Here is a 25,925-nt window from a genome sequence, read left to right on the forward strand (position 1 = left end):
TTTCCGGTAAATTACAGATCTAAAAAAACAAATGTTGATACTATTAATTTTTAAAATTACAAGACACTCAAAGGAAGTCATAGTGCGCATGTCTGAAAGTAGCGTTCTCGGCAACAGAAATTACAGAATGATTCCTTCGAGGTGCGGTCCCAGCCGTTAACTCTCAGTGAGATTTGATTCAACGTCAATGTCAATAGACTAAATATCACACATCCTAGTTGTATACCCAAAACAAAATCTATAAACAGGCATAGCCATGTTTCGAAAAGATAAGCCAATTACTTTGAAAGGATCCACTTCTTTTCTTTGCAACAATTTATCCGTGTATGTAATGCCTGAGAAAAAGCAACTGAATTATGCAGTCGTTCATAAGTCTGTTGTCAATATTGCATGTGCTACTACTGATGGAACCTCTGTAACTGGGCGTCAGGTTGCCTGCAAAGAGCCATCTGCAGCCCAAGGACTCCCTTTTGTGATGCAGGTAAAAAGTTGTTTTTGATGTAAATTTACCAATGCAATGCAGCTTTCAATTTCAATATCAAAACTTTTACATTTACTCAGATTACTGTAACTTACCATAGTGGAGCCCAAAACTTGCCAACTTGCTGCAGACAGGATGACCGTTAAGCTCTGACATAGGCCATGTACTTGTGTAGACAGAGAAGACAAGTCAATTTGATGTAAAATGTTTTAATTCATTCAGTGCTGACCTAAAACCTATGCACTTCCCTGCTGCCCTGATCAATTTCTGAGTGAACCGGTCGGGTTAACATTGAGAGTTGAGGGTAACTTGAAAAGAAGATTAATAGTAAATTAAAGACTACTTCATCCATCATCACAATTTTTCTTCTGCTGCCTATACAGAATTGATTGTAGGTGTACGTTTTTATGCCAAATGGGTAGTCCTCTATTAGCCTCTAGCATGGTACCAGTTGCGGAAACACTGAATTGGAGTCAGAAACGAGAATGGAGAACTATTTGTGGAAATGTGTGCAACAAATGGGCTCATGATAGGTGAAGCTGTTTTCCCATATAAACAGATACACAAATCAACATGGGTGTCTCCAGACCAACAAACCGAAAACCAGATTGACCACATAGAATCTATGTATCAACAAGAAATTCAGGAGATCAATAAGGGATGTTAGAGTTTTCAGGGGTGCAGGCGTAGCTTCTGACCTTCATCTGCTCATTGCAACAATCCCACTAAAACTAAAACCAAGACAGGGGATTGTCAATCATAGGTGCCAGTACAACGTGGAATCTCTGAGAGAGCCATCGTCAAGAGAGGAGTTAAATGTTGCAGTTAAGAACAGGTTCCAAGGGATGGAAACACTGGGCGAGGATAGCAGCGTGGAAGAAACATGGGAGCCAATAAAAGAAGGCTGGACCACTGTGTGTCAAGAGGTACTGGGGAAACGGAAACATGAGCACAAGTCGTGGATATCTGCCACCACTCTGAGGAAGATAGAGGACAGGAAAAAGAAAAAGGTTCAGGTAAACAGGAGCAAGACAAGAGCAGCCAAAGCAAAGGCCCAAGAAGAATACACCAAAGCAAGGAAGGATGTAAAAGTCAACCTGTGAAAAGACAAAAGAAACTATGTAGATGACCTGGTGTGCGAGGCAGAGGAAGCAGCAGGGGCAGGAAACATGAAAGGACTGTATGACAAGAAACTTGCAGGCAGTTACAGGAATGTGAATGTGCCAGTTAAGGATAAAGAGGGAAAGCTTCTCACAAATCCAGACGAACAGAAAGAATGCTGGAAAGAGCATTTCAAAGAACTGCTGAACAGACCAAGGCCAGAAAAACAGTTTGACATTCCACCAGCAGAGATTGATCTGGAGATGAGGGAAGAAAAGCCCAATTTAGAGGAGATCAAGGAGGCGATAAGACACCAGAAAGCAGGCAAGTTGGCAGGCCCAGATGGAATTCCCCCAGAAGTTCTCAAGGCGGATATCAACATTGCAGCAGGGATTCTTCATGGAATTATTGGCAAGATATGGGACGGCGAAGAATTTCTTCCACAGGATTGGAGAGAAGGATTGCTTATGAAACTACCCACAAAAGGAGACCTGCATGAGTGTAAAAACTACCTAGGAATCATGCTCCTGTCCATTCGTGGGAAGATTTTAAGTCGTACCTAGATGACAGAAGATGGGAGGACAACATTTCAGAGTCGACAGGAAAGACGATGGGTGACAATCTGAGGAAAGCAGAGGACAAAGATAAATGGCGAGAGCTGGTTTTCAGATGCAGTGGTGCCCCCATGATTGCCCCAACCACGGGATAGAAGAAGAAGAAGAAGACGACTATACATTGTGATGCTTGTTCGTCTATGTGAGTTTTCTTGTCGTTCATCTTATCTGTTTCAGAATTGTGAACATTGCTGATAGATTCAATAAACTCTATCGTTGAAAGCAAATACAGTCGAACCTGCCCTGACGGCCACCTCTATAAGACGGTCACCTGTACAAACGGCCACTTTCCATTTCCCCCCTTGCGTTTTTTCTATATAATTTAACTGTGTAAAACGGGCAACTGTCCAACGCGGCCGCGGCCACCATATTTTAACACATAACCCCTATCACACTAAGCAATAACACCTGTCTTAGATGGCCGCCTTAGTGACTCCATTACATTTTGTCATTAATTGTGCATTGACCCCTGGCGTTGTGGGCGAGCCGTCATAATCTAATCTCCTGTTGTTGTTGTTAGATAGTCCCTCCAACCGATCATGTTGCGTAGGCCCCTCCCAATGTTGACCAATACCTACCAATTTCCAGCTGTTGGTGAGGGAAACGTGTGATCCCTCATGACCAATAAGCCCCGCCCAGAACTCATACACAAATCGTCAGTGAGATGAGTGGTCACTGTTTTACCCAGTCTGTAACAAAGTAACAATGGACGTCAACATGGACTTGTGACAGAAGCGTCGCTCGTTCTTCGAGTGGTGGCGACCCATAATATATTTGTTTTACCATAGCAATCGGTCCTCCTTGTCTGACACATTTCGTTTTATTGTCACCCTTGCACAAAATCAGCAACAGAATAAAAATAACAAACAAAATACAACAAAAACTACAATAATGCAGCTACTTTCGATTGGGAATGGGGTTTGTTTTTTTCATCTTGATCAGTCCTGCCTAAGACGGCCACCTGTCTTATACGGCCACTTTTCTCCTTGATAATGGGTGGCCGTCTTACACAGGTTTGACTGTACCTCAAAGTTATTTATGTTCACGATTCTGAAACAGATAAGATGAACGACATGTAAACTCACATAGACGAACAAGCATCACAATGTATAGTCATCTATGCCCCCCCCCCAAGTCTTTGTGATACAGATGTGATTGCAGGCCACAAGTGTGAGAGGCAAAGACTGAGAAAGAAAGTTAGACGGGACAGTCGTGAACAAAAGAATAATTCTTGGTGTCAGTTATGACAAATGAAGTGGAAGAATTTGAACCAGTAACGTAACTTGTTGACAAGCAAATAAACAAAAGTCAACAAAATGAAACCAACGGTTGTTCTGAGCACAAAAACATACGCTGACAATCGGACATATCAGCGGGGTAGGGTGAACTTACAAGGAGGTGAAACACCAGTCATGGTAAACGTAGTCATGGACTGACAACTGAACATAGAGTCAATTTGTGCTTCATGTCCATGGGCAATGTGCGTGAATCATAATGTCACTTGTATTTATGGGGTTGAGGATGATTCCGTTCCGTCCACATAGGTCAAGCCATTCTGCGGCCTGGAAGAAACATTCTTCGATGGTGTCTGACCACATAATGGTGTCGTCTATGACTTTCTTTTTGTTTTTGAAATCGTTGACTATTTCATCAAATTGCCACGTGTATGCATCTCCTAAGGCAACATACCCCTGAGGGCAGATTCGATATCGGTATCGACCCCATGGTGTGATGAAAGTGGTGAGGTGTTGATCTTTCTCATCCAGGGGAATACATGTACTATGAAAACCATTCCAGGCATCAAAAGGGGTTTTTCGCGTGTAGGGTGGCACAGAACGAGCCTGATGGAACGGCGACTGTGTGTGATGTGATGGGTTTCTCTGGTTGCAGATCGATTGAGTGCCTGGAAGCCAATGGTTCTTCGCGGCTTTCCTGATTTCAAGGCACATACAACCATACGTTGGCACCGGGTAACTGGAGTACCTATGGGGACAGGTTCTATGACTCCCAGGCTAACGTCTTAGTGTAAGCCTATTTTGACTTGTTTCTGCCAGTGCACCGGGACTGGGATGGGAGTATGATGTGCCACTGGCTTTGCATCAGGTGGGATCATGAGACTCATAGGTGGTCCTGACATCATAGGCAGGGGTTGATGAGGACAAACATTAAATGTGCTGGCTTTGTAGTGGTTCAAAAGTCATTTTTCCAGGTGCCCTCTATTCGCCCCAGTGGCGGGAAATGAAAGTAATGTGGGAATCGATGGTGGTGCTTGGCGTGATGGGCAATGGCATTCATTGTCATCATTCCATTCGAGATGAGGTCCATCGTTAAGGGCAAATGTTGAGTCAAATGATGGGAAGCTGGCGGGTAAGAGGCTACACATGCTTCTCTTGACAGAACAGTTTATCGGTGGAGTCAGTGAGGTAAACAATCTGTCGTGTTGTGACTGATCTGCCAGACTGGGAGAGTCCAGTGATGCGGAGTACCAAGGCAACAAGTATTGCAATTGACTTCTGATTTGCTGCTTTCATTTTCATCGTGTTTGGTATAAGATGGTTCTTGGTCATGCCGAGGGGGCCCAGTATGGAGATTCCAGCCAAGCATGATTGACAACTTGTGTCGGCCTCTGTGGCGGACTTGATGGCGTTTGTTGCTTTGCAAAGCATCGGGTGTATGCCCAGAGCTGTGGCATCAGATGGAATAGCCTGAATGGTAACGTTAATTGTAGGCTGAGGCGCGGACGCCTCTTTGTGCCACATGTCAAGCTTGGAGTTGTAGATGTGGTGTTCTAATGTTATGGCATTAATAACTGACTGTGGTGACTCGTCCGGCATGTTCGTCGCTGTCTCTATTGCACACAAACTCTGGAATACGGCTGTGGCGTCTTTGGGTGTGGATTACGGCTGCTGTCCTGACTTGCGACAGATGCTTTCAAAATGATGGGGGGATCCGCATTTAGAGCAAACATGGCTGTAAGCGGGACAATGAGTCATGCGGTCCTGTCGCCTTCGGCCGTGCCCAGCTTTTTTGCAGTGACCACATACCGGGGCATGCTGTTTTCCATCAGGTGTGTGGGTTTGGTTCTGTAGTCGCTTACGTTCTTGGCGTTTGAAGGAGCTTACGGCATCTACCGACAGTTGGGCCGACTGAGGCAAGCAAGGATGGGTCATGCCTGGTCCAATGCTTTCAGAAGAGCGTTTTCCACTTTCCTTCGCCTCTATGAACCATATAGTGTCCTCTAATGACATGTCTTGATTAGCTTGACCAAGGATGTCAAGCTGAATGTCATTGTCTGCCAAGCCAATAATCATGGTGTCTCGAACCATCGCATCGCTATAGCTGACCTGAGTTCCATATTCACAATTGACAAGGTATTGACAAACACTAGATTGTCCCTTCAGGCGGGCTGGGAATGTTCTCACTGGCTCGTCCCTGTCTTGACTCATTTGCTGAAGCTCAAGTCTGGATACCATCACGTTTTCTTGTCGAACTGCCAATAGCCTCATATGATGCAGTATAGTGGTTTTTTCCTTAGAGGTGATTGACTTCACGCTCCTTGATAGGTTTCTTCTCAGGTTGTCATCGCAACACTCAAGTAGTTGGTACACGATGTCAGTGTCTTAGAGGTGTGTTGCCTTTTTGTAGTCGGACCATCTGTCAAGAAAGTATGCCCATAGATGACTATATATGTAAACTCACATAGACGAACAAACATCACAATGTATAGTCATCTAGTAGCTTACTGGAAAGACTTAAGGAAGCCGTGGATGTAAAACTGAGAGAGGAGCAGGCATGATTTCGTAAAAATAGATCATGTACAGATCAGATTGCAACTTTGGGGATAATATAGTGAAGCACTCCACAGAGTGGAACTATTCCCTGTACGTTAACTTTGTTGACTACGAGAAAGCTTTTGACAGTGTAGATAGGGACTCAATATGAAAGCTCATGCTCCACTACGGAATACTTGACAAGTTTGTGAGACGGATCAAGAAGATGTATGACGGAGTGAGCTGCAGTGTCTTACTTGGAGGGCAGCGGACAGACTCCTTTGAAGTGAAAACAGGAGTGAGACAGGGATGCCTGCTATCACCTTTTCTTTTTTTATTAGCAATGGATTGGATAAGGAGACAGACAACATCGGGACAACACGGTGGCATTCATTGGACCCTTTCCAGTCAGTTGGAAGACTTGGACTTTACTGACAACTTGGCACTTCTTTCTCACAGTCGAGCCCAGATGCAACAGAAGACAGATTGCCTCAGGGCCTTCTCCCGTTGTGCTGGACTCCATATTCACACGTATAAAACGAAAGTTCTTCGAATAAATGCATCTGACGTTTCTATCACACTGCAAGGGACACCATTGGCAGATGTTGAATCCTTCACCTACCTGGGAAGTGTCATCAACAAAGCAGGGGTAACAGGCGAAGACATCATGGTCAGAATAAAAAAGGCAAGAGCAGCATTCATCATTCTCAGGAATATATGGATGTCTAAGGAATGGGGATTGAACACCAAGCTGAGGATCTTCAAAATAAAGGTGAAGACTGTTCTACTGTATGGTTCAGAGACATGGAGGCTCACAGCATCGGCAGCAAGGAAACTGCAGAGCTTCATAAATGGATGTCTAAGAAGGATAGAGGGGATCAAGTGGTACGATCGAGTCACATATACTCAACTGTGGGAAAGAACAAGCCAAAGGCCAGTAAAGTAAGACATACAGGTGAAGAAATGGAAATGGATTAGGCACACCCTGAGGAGACCCCTGACAAGCATCATCAGACAGGCTTTGAAGTGGAATCCACAAGGAAAACGTAAGAAAGGAAGACCAAAGATGACATACAGGTGAGAAGCACATGTGAAAATGGAAAAGGCGGGGACATCATGGAAGCAGCTAGAAAAGGATGCAAAGAACAGGCTTTGCTGGAGAAATGTTGTTAATGGCCTGTGCTCCACTGGGATTTAAAACGGGCAAGAGAGAGAGAGAGAGACATGGTACCAGTATTTGTTTCCTCACTATTGACTGTTGCCATCAAAACTAAAGTCAGTGTCAGCTCTATTACTTGATAAATTAGATAGTTGAACAAATTCTTGACCAAAATCTCATAACATCTGTAGTTTTCAGATTGGAAAATCATTTTGGGACTGGGATCGTTCATTTTCCACAACTTTAGATGCAATTGCAAAAAGCCAACTTCAACAACACTTGGCCTAAGAAACACACACGAAAAAGCAAATATTTTGTGTTATTTGTAACAAATGATGCTATAAAAGAACCAAGCCAGATCTAAAGTGCTTTCCCTTTACTCATAATTATGGGACTATAGATAAAGGCAGAGCGGCACTCTTCGGGAGAAGTGGTCACGGCCTAACTCCATAGAAATTTATATGCAAGATCGGAAACAAAAACGTGAGTCAAGTAAAAAAGCTGGCTGAGTTGCGAGGATGAAAAGGCCACCGGTATATTTATAGAAAAGGTTCAAATCCATGTTGTTAATGGCCTGTGCTTCACTGGGATTTAAAAAGGGCAAGAGAGAGAGAGATTGACTATTGACTATCCTCACTATTCAAACCCCGGGACTGCGCTTAGCTGGTTTTCTTCTTACCTGTCAAATCGTTACCAATCTGTTTTTATTAAAGGGCTTAAGTCATCAGATCATGCTCTTCTGTATGGGGTCCCCTAGGGCTCAGTCTTCGGTCCAGTTTTGTTCACCATTTATACTCAACCACTTGTCAAGGAAATAATAATAATAATAATAATAATAATAATTGCATTTATATAGCGCATATCCATGCTCCAGAGCTTGCTCTATGCGCTTTACAACTATCATTACCCCAGCAGACCCTCTGAGAAAACTCAGAAACATTCTCAGCTTCCGTGGAAGTAAAGAAGTAGGACCTACCAGCAGCGCCCCCCTCTCCCAACCACCCACCACGTTAGGACTTTCTGTGCAGAGAGTGTAAAACAGAATGTGAGACAGTATGGTGAAATCAGGCCCCCATCAAAATACAGAAATCAGAAAAATAGGTTTTTTTCCACCAGTTTGGTAAATTGTATCGATTTTGTATTAGTTTTGGGGCTCAACCTCTTGTATGTCCATATAAAAACACATTTCCATCCGAATGTCACAGAAAAACATAGATTAAAGGCACAAAATGAGTCATTTTCCTGTTTTCAAGGACTCTTTAGCTATTGAAGTTATCAAACTTTAGCGGCCATTTTCTCGCCAATTTCGCCACTGAAACCAGACAAAATGTCACTTCCTTCAATCGCGAATATCGTGAGTTCTATTCAAGATAGATGGATGTTTATTTCATTGAAAACAAGGCACATGAATCAGCTTTCAGATGACACCAATAACTCCACATGCCCCAAAATTGACGAGCGCCTGATTCCATCGCGTCGTAAAACAAATTATACTAATATCTCAGCATGGCTCATCATCCTCATCATAACCGTCCGGGAGGGCGTTGTAGTAGTGGTTGTGGAACAGGCTGTGGTTCCCATCGCCCCAGGGGAAGGGCCTGTTCCTGAGTCGGAGATGTGGCCAGGGGACAAACTCGTCCCTCTCTCTGTGCTGCTCGCCCATGAAGTAGGCGTGGTACCACACAGGGAGGATCACGCCCACAAAGCCGGCTAGGGTGGCGTACTTGAAGATCATGCTTGGGGTTATTCCTCCTCTTGGTGGCTCTGGCTGATGAACGTAAGGAGACGAGGGGAAAAATATGCCCTTGTGACTGTCTGTCGTTTTCGTTTGGCATCTCTGCTTTCTGGTGACAGCAGCCCGCAACAGAGCAGCTCCTTTTGGAAGTCGACCGAACCTAAACAACATGTCTAGTGTGCTGTTTTGGCCACCCTATGTCACAAATGTTTGAATGATAATGCACCATCATATTTATCAAATCTGTTAAGACTGTACATTCCAACTCGCAGTTTAAGGTCATCAGCTGACAAAAAGAAATTTATTTTACCATCTATGAAACTTAAAACAAGGGGTGAAAGGGCATTTGAATACCAAGGCCCCAAGATCTGGAATGCTTTATCAAGTACTTTGAGAGAGATCAAATCTTTTGATTCATTCAAAGTTCAACTGAAGTCGTTTCTGTTTTTAAATTAATAAGATGAATATTTGGAATAATTTTCTTTAGTCAGAACACAACGTTTTATGTTACTGTTGTATGTTGTACTGTATTGTAAAGCGCTCAGCGCCTGTGTACTTTATTCGGGGTTGAGAGCTATATAAATGTCATTTATTATTATTATTATGTTAAGACTGTTTTTCGGCACTATTTTACCTTTTTTTAGTCTGCTGAGAACGATTTTGGCAACTAAAAATGTCAGCTGAGTTGAAATAGTTAAGTATGACTTGAAATACCATTTCTATGCTGATGATACCCAAATTTAAGGTTCAACATTGTTTACCAACTTAGATGAACTTGTCCATCGTGCTGAAAATTGTATTGCCTTAGTGAAAGACTGGATGAACAAAAATAAATTGATGTTGAATGATAATAAAACAGAAGTCATTCTGGAAGGCAATGCAAAGTCTGTTAGAGAGGTTGACCATGATCACATTACAATTAGTGATGCAAAAATTGTATTTTCAAGAAAAGTTAAGAATCTTGGCATCTATTTTGATTCCAGTTTGTCAATGTCAGCTGAGGTAAATCATCTGATCAGCTGCATGTATTTAGAAATAAGAAAAATTAGTAAAATACGTCATCTGATCAATACTAAGTATATTGCTTCACTAGCAACTAGCTTAATTTTATCAAAACTCGATTATTGTAACTCCTTGTTATCAGGAATATCACTGGAGAAAGTTAGAAGACTTCAAACTGTCCAAAACAATGCTGCACATTTAGTTTTATGGAAAAGAAAGCGAGACTCTGCTAAACCTCTTGAAAAGGATTGTGTACAAGTTGGCCACCCTATGTCACAAATGTTTGAATGATAATGCACCATCATATTTATCAAATCTGTTAAGACTGTACATTCCAACTCGCAGTTTAAGGTCATCAGCTGACAAAAAGAAATTTATTTTACCATCTATGAAACTTAAAACAAGGGGTGAAAGGGCATTTGAATACCAAGGCCCCAAGATCTGGAATGCTTTATCAAGTACTTTGAGAGAGATCAAATCTTTTGATTCATTCAAAGTTCAACTGAAGTCGTTTCTGTTTTTAAATTAATAAGATGAATATTTGGAATAATTTTCTTTAGTCAGAACACAACGTTTTATGTTACTGTTGTATGTTGTACTGTATTGTAAAGCGCTCAGCGCCTGTGTACTTTATTCGGGGTTGAGAGCTATATAAATGTCATTTATTATTATTATTATGTTAAGACTGTTTTTCGGCACTATTTTACCTTTTTTTAGTCTGCTGAGAACGATTTTGGCAACTAAAAATTGTCACAAACCATTATTTTTGTGAATATCGAAATAATCGAACTTAGAAAAAAGCCCGGAAAAATTAATAAATACTCAGCCAGCTTTTTTACTCGACTACTGTTTTTGTTTCCAATTGTGTACATATAATATGTAAACATTTCTATGGAATTAGATCGGGACCACTTCTCCTGAAGAGTGCTGACAGAGCTATCCTTTTACTGAACTTTGAGCTTCTTAACGAGACTGTATGGATTTTGTGAGAATACTCATCAAACACACACAGGCGGGACCCAACTGAGCAAGAATTCTCATCAGTAGCACTGAATGAGTTAAGATATAAGATAAAAAACCCCATCAGTGCTCCCTAGAGCCTAATGATAATGGGAAGCTTGACTAACAGCCTAGACACAGTGCTCACATTACTGAAATCTGAAATGTCTTATCAGTTTTCAATACACATAGCTTTTGAAACTCAAGTGACAAGTCAAAAAGATTTTTAAAAGTTTTTCGATGCATGCAAATGCTAACGCACTGCTTCTTCTGCTTGTTGGGAATAAAGTATCACATTGGATATGATTACGAACTTTTGTTAAAATTATTAAAGATAAGTTCATTTTAGTTTTAGGTCCCTGGATTTGCAACTCTAATTTCACCTGTTCAACCCGCTATTTTCCAAATGATAATACACCCATTGCATGTTAATAATACTTTGATTTTGTTTGTGCTATTCATGACATCCTTGTATTTTTAGCCTTTGTTTGAACACTATTTCTTATGTAGTGTATCCTAGTAAAAACCAAACATGCATTCCAAAAGTCAGTGAATTCCTTCTTTTTAAAAAGTTATAATGCTTTGATGGAGAAATGAAGTGAGAATTAAGCTCTCTCCCTACAAGTGTTAAACCTGTAACTCATTCAGTGCTGATTGCTTCAGTGGTAAATTTCCTTTGCAATACTGAATACTGGGCAAATGTGTACCCACGAGGGGAATAAAGTGAGGATTTTCTTTTCTTGTGAACTGACAAGGATTCAACTGCATGGTCACTGTTGCACTATGTTAGTTTTTCCTGAATGTTAAAGTTTACTTGTGATGACGGTTTTACTTTCCATGCTTGCCTTAATCGTCATTGTAAAAGAAGCAAGATATCCTATTTTCAAAATCTGTGCCAAATTGATGTCTTGTGTAAATATGCTATTTGGAATTGTTTTACTGAAAGGATGCTATCATATCTATAAGTTAGATACTTCAAACTGGTTACGTGAGCATGTGCTTGGAGCTTAATCTTTATTACTATAATGTTAATCAGTAAGTTGGTCTCACTTTACAGAACTTATTCTTTAGCTTTAATAGTCTGAAGAATGTCCGAATATGACTGATATATCTTGATGTGTGTCTTGTGCGGAAAAAGAGTTTAGTCACATAATAAATGCAGATTAGCTAGGATTCATATTAATTTTATTATATCTTAGCTTTTTCTTTCAAGTAACCGTTCTTTCACTATATTGTTTTCTGTTGCAGTCAAAATGGGTGATTTTGCCTTCAAGAACTGTTTTGGTACTGACCACTCACAGAGGAATTCAGGTATGATAAAACACAGGAGAGTACTGGTATTTTGAAATGAAAATATTCCTTGAATACAATCTAAAGCTATGCGTTGATTGTTATTGACTATGAAAAAAACCTTTAACTCCATTGAATACATTGCAATTTTTGAAGCTCTCCGAAATACAAATATGAACAAGACATACATCCAATTATTGATAAACAGTTATGGAGATTTGTCAGTTTGAATCCATCTTGATCGGACAAAGGTGCACTCAGACAACTATATGTTGGCTATGTATGCTCTGCCATGGAATATAACTTAACCGTAAGAGGCCGTAAGACCAGAACTCCCCCCAAACCCAAGATCAAGAACGCCAACATCAAAACTTCCCTCATAAAGGAGACAGTGAAAAAGGAATGTGACCCAGTAGAACTGAAGACCGCGGCTCTCGAAGCAATTGACTCCTACCCTGGTAATTCCATCCATATTTACACTGATGGGTTAGCCTTCAAGGGGATGATTAATGCAGGCTTTGGAGTAAGAATAGAACGTCCTGACAAGACGTGTGAAGAACTATTTGATGCCTGTGGTACTTCTTGTACAAATTATGAGGATGAGGCCATCGCCATTGAAGCAGCAATCCTCCACCTGACCAATGTTTTCATTATTATATATCCAGACAAAATCAAGGACACTGTAATCTTCTCAGACGGAAAATCAGTACTCCAAGCTTAGGAAAACATGAATTTCTAAAGCCCTGCCTGCCTATCTATAGCTCAAACAATTAACACCATCATGCAGATGTATGCCGTCGATCTGACTTTACAGTGGATACCTGGCCACAGCAACATCCCAGGAAACGACAGAGCAGACACCCGTTCGAAGATGGGAACATCACAAACAAAACTTGAAAACCCAGTATCACAAGAGACAGTCGAGAACATCATCAAATGTAACCCCAAGGAATGGTGGCTGAATGGATGGGCATTGGGCAAAACTGGAAAAGCTGTATTTGCACACATGACTGCTCCCAACTCAAAAGATGCACTAAATTCCTTGAGTAGAAAAAAAATAAGTCAATATCTTTCACCTGCGAACACAACACATCCCATTGAATTCCTACCTAAATAGGATCCGCAAGGATACACCACTTGACTGCCTGTTGTGTGACTGCCAGGATGAAACAGTATCACACCATCTCTTTTCCTGACGTGCATTTAGCAACCTGCGTAGCATCTGCCTACCTGTCTCCCCACATATTAGAAATACTTTATACAGTGGCAAAACACAGCTGATAAAAACCTGTAAATTCATTGCCATATCGACAAACTGAAGGGTTAGAACCCAGATGGCTGTTGGATCAGAAAAGTAAAAGTAAAGTAAAAAATCCATCTTGACAACCATATGTCAGAAAAGTTTGCCATAAAAAAAAGAATGAGACAAAGAGACCCGTTAAGACCCCAATTTTTCACAGCAGCAATCGAAGAAATCTTTGAAACAGCATCACTGAGTAAAGGAATTTCAATAGAGGGAGAACATGTGAAAGGTCTGAGACTTCAGTTACTTTGAAGATACAGAGAAATATTTACTGACCGAAATCTGCCGATATCACTAAAAACACCAGTTTTCAATTAGTGCCTTGTCCCAGTAATGACCTATGGATGTCAAAACTTGTCAATTACCAGCAATATCAAAAGGAATTTACAGACCACATGGAGAGCAATGGAAAGGAAGATACTGGGTATAAGAATACAAGACCAAATAAAGCTCACCAAAAAATATGAGAAAAAAGAGGAGTGGCAGATATCCCCTAATTTATACTCCGATAAAATGGATATTGGATGGTCACATCGATGGAGTGAAAGATAACAGATAGACGAAAAGATGCACTGAATGAAGAACAAGAACAGAATACAAATCAAAAGGAAGACCAGAATGATGGTGGCAAGATAACACCAGAGAGCTGATGGGTACAACCTGGGCACGGAGAACAGCTGATAAAAAAAAGTGAAGGTCGTCATTTGAGGGCTACATCTTGCAATGGACAGATAACTCCTAGGGAGAAAAGAAATAAGGATTGTGGTGGATGGATTTTTTGGTGAGTTTTTAAGTGGTTTGTAGTTTGCTTTTCAAAAACAAGTTGTACCGCATGAATGGTGTCAAGCACAGATAGGCCATCACCACGAAAGCTTATAATTTTTGCAAATCACAGGAGAGGCTAAAAACTGTTTACTTTCATGCTCTCCAAGACCTCTTCAACTCTAATTTTCAGCATTTCTATTTGTTGAATTTTTTTTGTCATTCATTTGGAATGATGTAGTTGACATTGATTTACACTTAAGTCAAAAACCAGGTATTAAAAAAGTTGCGTTTGGCCCATTTGTAGGCAACACCATGGATAATATGCTTTGTAGGCTTCCCATAGCACCAGTTGATCTTTGAATGGTGTGTCTTTGCAGCTGATTCAGTTTCCAAGATTGTAACCAACTAAAATTAGTATTGATGCGGCAGATTCAGTTTCTTGCATAGATGGCTTTACTAATACTCCATTAGCATGTTGATGAATTTAAATAACATGTTTCTATAATTTTTTTCATAGTATTTGTCTGCAAGAATGGGCAAGAGTTGTGATTTAATATGTGGTTGATAAATAATTTATTAGCTTTGGTTTTTAAATTGTCTGTTTCTGAGGAAAATAATTCTCAAAAGAAGGGGCTTGTCAGTCTGAGAGGCAAAGTTCGATTTCTGGCCAGTACAGGCTTGATGGGTTGATAACTTTGTTTTTCACCCCTTCACCCAACCTTACCAACCTTACATGTCAATGGAGTTACAGCTGACTTGTCCTGAGATCAAGTGAGAGAACTCAGAAGTAGCAATGATTAAAAAGAGGATTCTTATCCATAGTATGACATTAATACCTCCCCCCTCTCTCTTCTTGCTGCATTTTTTTATAATTTGTCTGTGCAATGTTCTGGGAATGTGTGTCTTCACTGGGAGGTTTATTTATATAGATTTTAGAAATATGTTTCTGAAACGGTGATTCCATCATGGGCTGGTCTGCAATAGAATATAATATATATATATTCAAACTCCAGCCAGAAAAAGGTGTGTGCTGATCTTTGCTCTTTTACTCCAAGTTTGTTTGAAATAAAGAAAAATGGTTTATTGACATGTATTTTTAAAATTGCCTTTGTGTTGAACAAAGTTGCTATTATTCTGAGGTAATTCTCTTTCATCTCCTCAGATCTATGAGCCTGATGGATCCGCCATGATTTACTGGCATGCTTTAAGTGATTCTATGGGTATGTTGTTATTTGAGATAGTATCTGCTTTAGTTTGAATGTGTTTAAGTTTCATAGGTGTTGCTGTTGACCATAATTAGGTTCTTGAATTCCTGAGATGTATTAGAACATGGTTAATGTGAAGATTTGAGTTAATTTTTCAGTTGTTAATGAAGAGTCAACCAGATTTTTTAAACATGTAGAAAAAATCCTTTGAAGTAAATAAGACCTAGTAAATAAAAATTTGATTAATTTTAATGAATAGTGCGGGGAGAAATATGCTTAAATTTGAAAATTTAAGACACAACTCAATAGGTATAACATTTTGAGGTTGGATGGCCTTGTTCTCTCTTTTTAAAAGCTTTTTCATTTAAATGAGTTTTTTAACTTTCTTATTTACACATAATCCAGTTACTTAGACAAAATAGATTGATATATCACAAATATGCTCACACTTTTAAAATTTCATTTTCAGATAAAAGTAATTACGGCAAAGGAATTTGTGGTGCTGGTGACAATCTAATTTGTGTAGGTGAGTCCTGGTAGTTTCAAATGCTTTGATAATTTTACAATCAACAAAAAATCAAAATGTGCTGTTTTGCTCTCTATTTCAGTCATACTGTGATTCAGTGGAAATCGAACTAAGGCTTAACACTTTCCCTACCACGAGCCGCAAATCACGGACTTAGCCTCGCTGGACCGAGAAGCTGCAAAATACGGCTCGAGTGGCTCGCTATCTATTCCAATCCAGTTATGAAAAGATACAAAAGTCTCGGCCAATCCATGTTTTCAAAATAATAGAATAGACTTCCTATTAGCAGATACGAAAGAAAATATTGCACTGACAGACGATTTTTAGTCATTTCAGCGCTTTTTTTGTCCCCTTCGAAACGTAAATATGAGGAAAAAAAGCGCTCCCCTGACTTCAGTATATGTCTCATATTTTCACTTCTATATAAGGTACACATACATAACTTTCAGCATTTCTTTGCATTACTTGAGGCAACCTACCTGGGAAGTTTGAATGATGCTGTTGTTGAACTTTTTTAGTTATGACCTTTCAAAGCTGGAAAATTGTTGATTTCATATGACACCTTCGATATTGCATAGTCACTTTTAGAAACCCCATAGTAATATAATTGGAATAAATCTTCAATATTGTATCGCCATCTAATAGATTATTTTTAAACCTTCAGTTTGATGGGCCATAGGATATGGTTTGTGTGTGTTTAGTTGGATGTTTTGACATTTTCTTTTGGCGGGGTAGGGGCGTAAAAATAGGTCAGGGAAAAGCCCTGGGCCAGTGGTGGGTTTTGGCCTGGTAGGAAAAGAGTTAAAATGTCAGCAGCATCTGTTTTTGTAACGGCATTCTTGAATACAGCCATGGATTGTATCCCAATTTGGATACTTTTGAACTTGTATACCTGCTTAGATGGATCATATGGGAGATGTACATTAGATCTGTGGTCTTGTCTATTAAACAGTGTTGCTGTGTTGATAAAGAAAGTTAAACATATATAATATAGTGCTTTACTGTACGACAGGGGGTATAATAAAAGAGGAACCATTTAAAAGGCAATAACTTGGTCATCTTTGCACTAATTTCAACAAGACTTCAAATAGATGAAATTTAGCCAGGGGATGTGAATTGTATATATATACATATGAAGAGAATCAATCTAGGTGTTTGAGGAATATCAATGTTTAAAAATTTCAACCAAAATTAGATTGTTGTTGTTGTTAGCGATCCAGTAGCATCTGAGTGTTAACTCTTCTACATGATGCCATTCGGTAATAGTTGCATGTTTGTTCTAATTGTTGTCTTGAGGAGTAGAGGCAATTAGATGTGTGGGGTAGCTTGGGAAGAAAACATCCCCTTAAATCAGTTAGTTTCCTACAGAATGATGTTCCTCTGTCTCTGAGGGGTAGTCACATAGTGCAGCAGACTGCTTTACTCCAATTCGGTTGAGATGTTGATTGAGGGGTACATGTTGTGTTCTAAGTTGGAAGATTATGGATTGATCTCCCCTCCTCAACTCATTGATTGGATCTTTGACCAGTGGTTTATTCATGTGGCCATACATCCTCCTTCCTGTCGTACCTGTGGCCCAATGATTCATTCACTCTTCCTTGAGGTTTGGCTTGATCATTTGGCAGCAGGTGGTGTAATTCGTAGGAATTTCAGACTGAGGGAGGCTAGCTCCTTTCTTTGCCAGAGCATCAGCTCTTCCATTTCCCAGTATCCCAGTGTGGGCAGGAATCCATTGTAGGACTACTCTGACGTGGTGCCTACTTATCAAATTATGTAGACTCCAGATCAAGTGCAATATATCTTAGTTCACATCAGTCCCACTCTCAAGTGTCTCTAGTGTTGAAAGGCTGTCTGTAAAGATAACGATGTCTGTGGTAGCAAGTGGGTTAGTGTCAAACAAGTAGTTGATGTAGTTTGTTGTGTTGGTGATAGCCTGTTGTTCGGCAATGAAATTGGAGCAGAAGGACCCGCTGGAATTAAAGACTTCTTTTTTTATCCCACTGGGCACCAAAATTAGATAAAATGCAAAACACTATTTTAAAAGTGTTCAGCCATAGGGGCGTGATTGGCTTGTTCTGGTTTTGGGATGAGGATTGAGGATGGAAAAAGGACAGCAGTCGCATCAGATGGGTACCTCACCTTGCTGAGAAAGTTTAGGAAAATTTTGGAGAGGAAAAGGTATTACACTGTTGAGGAGGCCTTGTTCCTGTAAGTTGGGCCACTCTCCACACGTCATGAGTGGACCTGGTATGGTTGCAAGAAAGGTTTAGGAAATGCCTTGTAGGCCATAAACTTACAAATGAGTGGTCACCACATTCCCCAGGCTTGAACTTGGGAAGCAGCTCCTGGCTGCTGTTAAGTGGAGGTTGCTGCTTACTGAATTTTTACGGAGTTAAATTACCGGCACAATGAAATTATAGTCCATTCTTGTTGTTCACACTATTTTTGAATCATTGAAAACAAATTTTGTTAGACAGTTTATTGGAAAAGGAAGGTTGCTGTTAGAGGTGAACAACACAGACGTCCCTATAACAGACACACTTACCTATAATCTAGGCAGCATAATCAAAACTGACGGCGGCACAAAGGAAGACATCATGAACAGACTCGGCAAGGCAAGATCTGTACACAGAAGCATGATCAACATCTGGAAGTCAGGACAATTTAGTATACAAACCAAGTTAAAGCTGTATAACAGCTGTGTATTATCCACACTCCTATATGGAGCTGAATGCTGGAGGATGACTGATCATGACCGTGCCAAGCTATCTTCCTCTTCATACAACCAGCTTACGCCAAATCCTCAGAATCTTCTGGCTCGACAAGATCTCCAACGCAGATCTGTTACGTAAATGTAGGCAAGAGGACATGATCATCATTATAAAAAGGAGAAGATGGAGATGGATTGGACATGTTCTGAGAAGAGAACCAGACTCTATTGTGAAGACTGCCCTCCACTGGACACCCGAAGGACGTCGCAAAAGGGGCAGACCCAAAGTAACCTGGAGACGCACAGTAGAGTCTGAAATGAAGTCCTGGAATCATTCGTGGGGAATGCTGACCAAGATGGCCCAAAACAGACAGAGCTGGAGATCCTTTGTTGCTGCCCTAAACACCAGAGGGCGTAATGGGTAGGGGTAGTAAGCTGTTAGAGGAAAAAGTTGCTGTTAAAGTGAGTTATTGATATAGGAAAATTCTGTTACATAAGCTTAGCTTGCTGCTAGGCGAAGGTTACTCTTATTTAGGTTGCTACTAAGAGATACACCATTGAAATTCTGTCAGTCTGTTTTGATTTTGCCAACACTGTAGGACTTTCACAGTGTCCATGTTCTTTTCTTTCACTTATACTAACAATGCTAATTATTCTGAAGAAACTGAAGGGTTTTCACATTTTGCTTAATCATTATATTTTTTTCATTTGCCACAATTAGGTACAGAATCTGGTGCTATTCTAGTTTTTGAGATACCTCCCAAGGGAACAAATGTCACGCTTTTTGACACTGTCAAAGGTTTGTATTGTATGTGCACTTATTGTTACAGTGGAGTCCACTTATAACGAGTCTGGAAAAAACGAGAAGTCTGTTATAAAGGCACTATTCTAAATCCCCGTTTTTTTCTCCTCTTTACCTTTGTAAACAAAATACTGCTATAGCGCTATCAGACACACTTATGAGTCGGTTATAGCGGAAAATTGCTGTTGCTGTGCACATGGCATAGGCCAATTATACATAATGCTAGACCTCGCCAGTTGAGAAACTTGTTGCTGATCTTGCGAAACAAAGAAAAGGAGAGCCCATGTGCGTCAACAATAAAGGCCGGAGCAACTGAGTAGGGAGGGTGTGGCATGCGCAGACAAGCAGAACGCATCGCGTGATAGGCCAGTTTAGATTATCAAGGCCTGCCATGCCTCTCACTTCTCCGATGCGGGGATGGAGAGGTCACAGCAATGTGATGAATGGAGCGAATGTGTGACGTGCGCAAGCAGACAGAATGCACCACAGGGTCGGGGGGGGGGGGGGACACAGCAGACGAGTTAGCCCAGAGCCCTTTCTTTCTGGTCGCCAACGTCGAGCTGTCAGTCCACATCGCTATATCTAGCTCTAGAGAAACAAACCTGATTCAATTTTTGATCAAGTAAGACCTAGAGGTCATGTTGAAACAAAATCATCATCAGGGGAGATAACAAAAGGAAAAACAGAGCACCAAACTCATAGATTAGGCCTACTTTACAGTTTCCCTTGAATTTATTACTGGATCCCTTATAGCGAGAATCCTGCTATAACGGACATTTTGCTTCGGTCCCCTCCCTCTCGTTATAACAGGATTCCACTGTATTTATTGATTCTTATTTTTTTCTGCCTGCATTTTTGGACATCTAGAGTAGGATCAAATGATCTTAAAGTTTGTCTGTTAAAATACTTATGTTGTTTATCTAAAAAAGAACGGAAAAAAGTTACTTTATTGCAGTGCTGATTAATTTGAAAAAAAAGTTGTTTGTTTATTCTATACATTTATAGTAAGTATTAGAAATGCTGTACCAGTACTTAAATCTTCAAATTCCCATTTTGTTGTGCACGTAAAACCCAGGTGAATATCATTTGCATATATATGTTTTCTCTTTCTTCTTCTTCCCTGATTTTATTTTCACTAGCAATAGAACAAGTAGCCCAAAGTCAACATCTTGTATAGTTTTTAATGAGGTATCACCCCTTGTTAAGATTTCGGACTGTGGAATGAAGAATTGTAGGTGTCCCGGACCTAAACATGCTCACAGGAGTGGGTGTTTCATGGGTGCTCTGACATGGTTTGTTCCTTGTCCCTTTGTTGTGTTACTTTTATCTCAACCTATTCCCTGCAAAATATAGTCTTTATTCTGCTGGATTTTCATAAAACTCCAACTGGACCCATGCCTACGGTAAGACTTCAACTCTCATATTTTCTTTCCACTTGCTCAGGACACAAATCTCCTATAACAGACTTGGCTGCAGAAGGCGAGTTCATGGTCAGTGCTGATGACCTGGGCACAATCATGGTGTGGCGCTGCTCTGGGTCAAAGTTTTCTCAAGTGTCATGTGTCAGGGGGTGTGGGTGAGTTTGTCAGTGCTGTCGGGGCATGCACAAGGAATATATGGGCAGGGCGCCCATATGATTCTTTTGTGTTTTTAACTCTGTACTCTGTATGACTGTTACATTTTCTAAGACAACCCTAAAGATTCTTTTGAAATCAAAGGTTTTCTATGAATGAAAACCTATTATAGCTCTCATTGAAGTGATCCACCAAAACAATTAATAGATTTTTGTTTTTCATTTTATTAGATTTTTATAGAGCCTTTTTTTATCTACAAAATTCTTTTCATTGCGATATTGTGTATTTCTCAGCTATGTAGTCATTCCTGTAAACATTTTATGGTATAACATTATAATTCAACATTTCATGCCTGGAAATACAACTCATATGAAGCAGTGACAGTTGTACTTGCTTTTGTGTTAATGTTTGTTGTAGATGAAGACATTACTTATGACAGGACTCTGTGTCATATAAACCGAATTGAACACAGAAGGAGTGATAACAGTAACTACCTCCACCTCAAAAAATAATCTTCAACCTTTTTAGTTAAGACACAGCAGTTAAATTTTCACCTGAACAGAATCGTGACGCAGTATCCTCCTTTTACCTGCTGTATTATCATTACTGTTAGACAGTGGTTCACCTTTTTCACTTTCTTGCTTTAAATAATGTTAGAGCTATCTTTTTCATCTGAGAACATACACTTATAATGTTCTTTTCAAGCAATTCTCCATATATTTTTTTATATCTTTTATTTATGAAGATGATGCATGCATGGTAAACACAGTTTTTTGTTGTGTATAAAGACATTCTATCATCATGCTTTACCCTTTTGAACTTTTGCTTTGTCTTTTTTTTTTCTGAAAGGGTCTTGAAAATGTCATTATTATAAAAAATGACTGTTTGTATTTCTGCACTTCAGATGGCCATGCAACAGTGTTGCAGTGTGGAAAGACGTTGTTGTGGGCGGGTTTTCCTCGGGTCACATTCGAGTGTACAATGCTGCATCTGGAACCCTGGGAGCTGAAGTCACAGCCCATGCCAGATCAATCAATGCAGTACATGTTGCATGTGAAAGTGGAATGGTACAACATTCTTTAATTCTAAGACACGTATTTGAAAATAATGGTTTTGACCTAGTTGACCCCCCCCCCCCCCAGGGCCGTGCTGCTCACTGAAGTGTCTTTAGGCCATTCCCAAAGGGGGGACATTAACATGTTCTTATGCACAGTAGAATTGTAAATGGGCTGATTCATCAAAGTCATTCTCATAACTGTGCCTGAACTGCAACAGGGAACTGCAGATTTTTCGTTCCTAATCCTTACTATCGTCATTTTCCTCTACTTCTTTTGTACGTTTGTCACACTCTTGTGACCCGTTATTTCCTGGGTGCCTTGATAGTTGAAGCAGACTTTGTGCTGTTGAAGCAAGAGAGATGAGCAGAGTAAGCCTGATTCCCTGTAAGGACTTCTCTGTTGACATCCACCCCTTGGCGTTCATATGACCGTATGCAGTTGTGAGCGCCGTAAAACCTCTACTAAAACAAACAAGACTTAGTTGGCACAAATAGGTCATTTCAGAAATGCAGCACTTGGCCAAGGGGGTCAGAGAAACGAAAAGAAATGAAGAAAGAGAACTGAGGTGATGTTCCAAAATCAATATTGCACATAAACATTTGAAAACAGATGTACATATGTACCAAAATTATACCATTAGAAGGGTTTTGTAGCATGTGATATGTAGCGGGTTTGTCATTTTCTCCTCAACCCTTTGGGGGAGAAAATACAGACTGTATGAAGAAAACAAAGGCTTTTTGTTATTTGATGAAAGTAGACATTTTTGTTGACCTAAAGGAATCTATATGCTTATTAGTACGTTTATCCATAATAAAATATATCAGTCTGCCTATTGTTGTTGTAAATTATGTGTTTCTTAAAATTGGAAAGTAAGACTTGGGTACAGTCTGTATCACTACTAGTAAAATGTTCATAACTAATGGATGGAGTTTCTTCGCTTTAATACTGAAATCAAGATGCTTTAAAATATTGATCAAACCTTTTTTTTTAAACTGACAAATAAGATTACCTGTTCAATAATACCAGAATTATTCCTGATTAGGAATGTGAAGTGAACTTCATATAGATCACTTTGCTTTTCTGATTTTTTAAAATTTGATATTATTAGTCTAATACATATATTGTATGTTTTAGCGAGCTCTGAGCATAGAAATTGAGTTTAAAACTGTAGCAACAGTTATGTTATGTACAAAGACAGTTATTTCTACATTTGTTTTTTTCTTTCCTTGTGCAAGGTACAAAAACAGAAATTTATTTGAGGTACCGTACCTTACCACACAGTTAAAACTGGGTATTGTGGAGGTAGTTGGCTTGACTTGCTGTTTGTCATATTAAGTGAAACATTGTGATTTTTAAAGACCTGATCTTAATAAAAACCTTTTTTTTCTTGGCTTGATTTCAGCTTTTGACTGTGAGTGATGACACATTTTTAAAAATATGGCAGCTCAAGACAGGGGCTGCGCCACAGGTGAGTATTTTAGTGTTTCTTTATTTTATTATTAATGTTGACTTCCAATATAGTGATTTGAAATGTGATGGTGAGATCACTTCATAAATGAAAAGTTACTGACTATATTTATGTATTATATGATGTATCATCTTGCTTTCTGAAAGTCGAAAAAGGAGTAAGAAAAGTTGTCAGTAATTTATGAAGTACTCCTCCTCTCACGAATGTTGCATGCAAAGTTTTCATTAGACTTTAGTTTTTTAAAACTTTTGTGTCAGGAGTGTTGAGCAAGCTGAACCTGTTTGGCAAATTTGAATTGTGCTTCTGATGTCATTGTTTTTAGTTTCATTTTGATACCTTTTTCTTGATAGAAATAGAGGTCAGCCTGTGTAGTATAGAGAAGGTGAATGAGTGGGTGGGGGGGGGGGGGGGGGGGGTGTGGTGGTGGTGCTTGTGTTGACACTTTGCTTCAACTCAGTACCTGCTGTTTTGTTTTACTCAATTGACCAAAACTTGGACCGATTTAAGGGAACGTTTGCTCAGATCATTGTCGTTTCCACACTGTGCGATCCCTCCAAAGGAAGATGCTTAGGACTTTGCTAAAATCCCTCAGCTCACTGTTATTTTCATTTTTCTGTCCCTTGATCTCACAGGCATACACAGTTACTGGCACTTGGATGCAAAGGGGATATAGTATTGGTTATAAAATGGGTGCTGATTGGATGGCACCCTATATTCCAGAGAGTATTATGCTCACTTCCATCTGACTCTGTTCTGAGATAGTTTTGTCTTGGTTTACCGAGCGATCATAATAACATTTAAAGAAAGAATCAAAGATTGCCCTCCCGAAATGGAAAACATTTGCTTATGTGCTTGAAGATAAAAATATAAGTTTTGACCAGCTTTTTACTTAATATTTTGCAATAGAATTCTGGCTTTTGTCTATGTAAAGATTGATCTTACCTTATTTTTTTCTATATCTCCAGATTGAACATCGATACAGTGAGTGTGTGACTGACTTGCAACTTGTCGGAGGCAATTTTGTCGACAAACAAGGAAGAGCTGTGTGTATTACTGGCTATGACAGCAATGAAATTCAATTTTTCATTAAAGGCTGACAAAGATGTTCTGTTTTCCTTACAGCAGAGAATATTTTGCTTCAGTGAAAGACCCACAGAACAGCTACAGAGAATGTGATCAAGTGCGAACTAGGCATGATGTGATAAAATATTTAAGGAATGTTTGTTCTAGCTCTTGAGTGTTACTAGAGTGAGTATTATTCATTTATTGTGATTCACACAACTGTGTTCTTTTGAAGGAATATTTTTTTCTGTATTGGAGTAGTTTGTACTTATTATGTTTCCAAATTCTGTTCTATTTAGAGAGCTTCATAATTTCAATACCACAGGCAATATCTTACTTGGAATCTTATTTAAAAAATAAGTATGTAGGCCTGTACATTTTTAAAGTTCATTGTGAATGAATATTTGACTATAAGTTTCTCTAGTACTTGTTAATGAAAAGTCTGTCCTCAGTTACAGCGTACACCCTGAAATTTAGGGTGAGCTGGATTTGTCCTGACTATAAAGCTTCTCATAAAGACCTGTTTTGTTCTGGACCTTTGTATCTGAATGATTGGCCCAGCTGCTCTTACTGTTGGTATCTTGTTGTCTTCATGAGAGCAGAAAAAAACTATTACTAGTATTTGTGTGAGACATGTAGGTTGTTGGTCAGGGTTGTAATTATATTGGTGACTGTGAAAACAAAAAGTTGTTATGAAGGGAGTGTGCTCTTTTGTCCTATGTATAACTTGATCACATTTGATTTTCATGTAATGTTGTTTTTTCGGACAAGATTTTTCAATCTGTGAAACAAATTACAAGGACTCAATAAGTAAACATGTGTATACTTCGAGACTTTTTCATTTTTGTCTATTATTTTCTCTCTCTCTCTCTCTCTCTCTCTCTCTCTCTCTCTCTCTCTCTCTCTCTCTCTCTCTCTCTCTCTCTCCCTCTCTCTCTCCCTCTCCCTCTCTCTCTCTCTCTCTCTCTCTTTCTCTCCCTCTCTCTCTCTCTCTCTCTCTCTCTCTCTCTCTCTCTCTCTCTCTCACACACACACACACACAGACACTAATTTTACTAATAAAGATCACTTCAATAGGGTGCACTTCACAGAAAAATTTAAAAATTGACAGCTTACAAGAGACACATTTCTTACATACCAACCCATTCAATCTCCAACAATTCTTTCAATTACAGATGCACCCGAACTATATCAACAAGCATGTTCTGACAAGGCAACACACACGCAATATGACAGTCATTGTAGTTGCTGATCACACATGTCTTTGGAAGAAGAATCAAACTAGCTGGTAAAATAAGATT

At 39.6% G+C, this 25,925-nt stretch overlaps 1 protein-coding gene across 1 annotated transcript; it reads left to right on the forward strand.

The window, feature by feature from the left end:
* The first annotated feature begins 4 nt into the window (after positions 1-4).
* On the forward strand, positions 5-25,457 carry LOC101850124 (WD repeat-containing protein 54). The gene is made up of 9 exons (XM_005088882.3): positions 5-481; positions 12,110-12,172; positions 15,382-15,439; positions 15,894-15,950; positions 19,382-19,459; positions 20,906-21,038; positions 21,941-22,103; positions 23,497-23,562; positions 24,528-25,457. Exons 1-9 carry the CDS (start codon positions 257-259, stop codon positions 24,657-24,659), a joined length of 975 nt encoding a protein of 324 aa, XP_005088939.1. The 5' UTR covers positions 5-256; the 3' UTR covers positions 24,660-25,457.
* Positions 25,458-25,925: the final 468 nt, after the last annotated feature.

This window comes from Aplysia californica, unplaced genomic scaffold (genome assembly GCF_000002075.1).
Source record: "Aplysia californica isolate F4 #8 unplaced genomic scaffold, AplCal3.0 scaffold00001, whole genome shotgun sequence".
NCBI classification, from domain to species: domain Eukaryota; kingdom Metazoa; phylum Mollusca; class Gastropoda; order Aplysiida; family Aplysiidae; genus Aplysia; species Aplysia californica.

What these genes read in the sequence shown, in the direction of transcription:
- LOC101850124 (XM_005088882.3), top strand. Translation starts at nt 257, where the DNA reads ATGTTTCGAAAAGATAAGCCAATTACTTTGAAAGGATCCACTTCTTTT. An exon ending in TCATGTGTCAGGGGGTGTGG is followed by an intron (nt 21,039 to 21,940) that starts GTGAGTTTGTCA and finishes TCTGCACTTCAG; the next exon opens with ATGGCCATGCAACAGTGTTG. An exon ending in TTGCATGTGAAAGTGGAATG is followed by an intron (nt 22,104 to 23,496) that starts GTACAACATTCT and finishes GCTTGATTTCAG; the next exon opens with CTTTTGACTGTGAGTGATGA.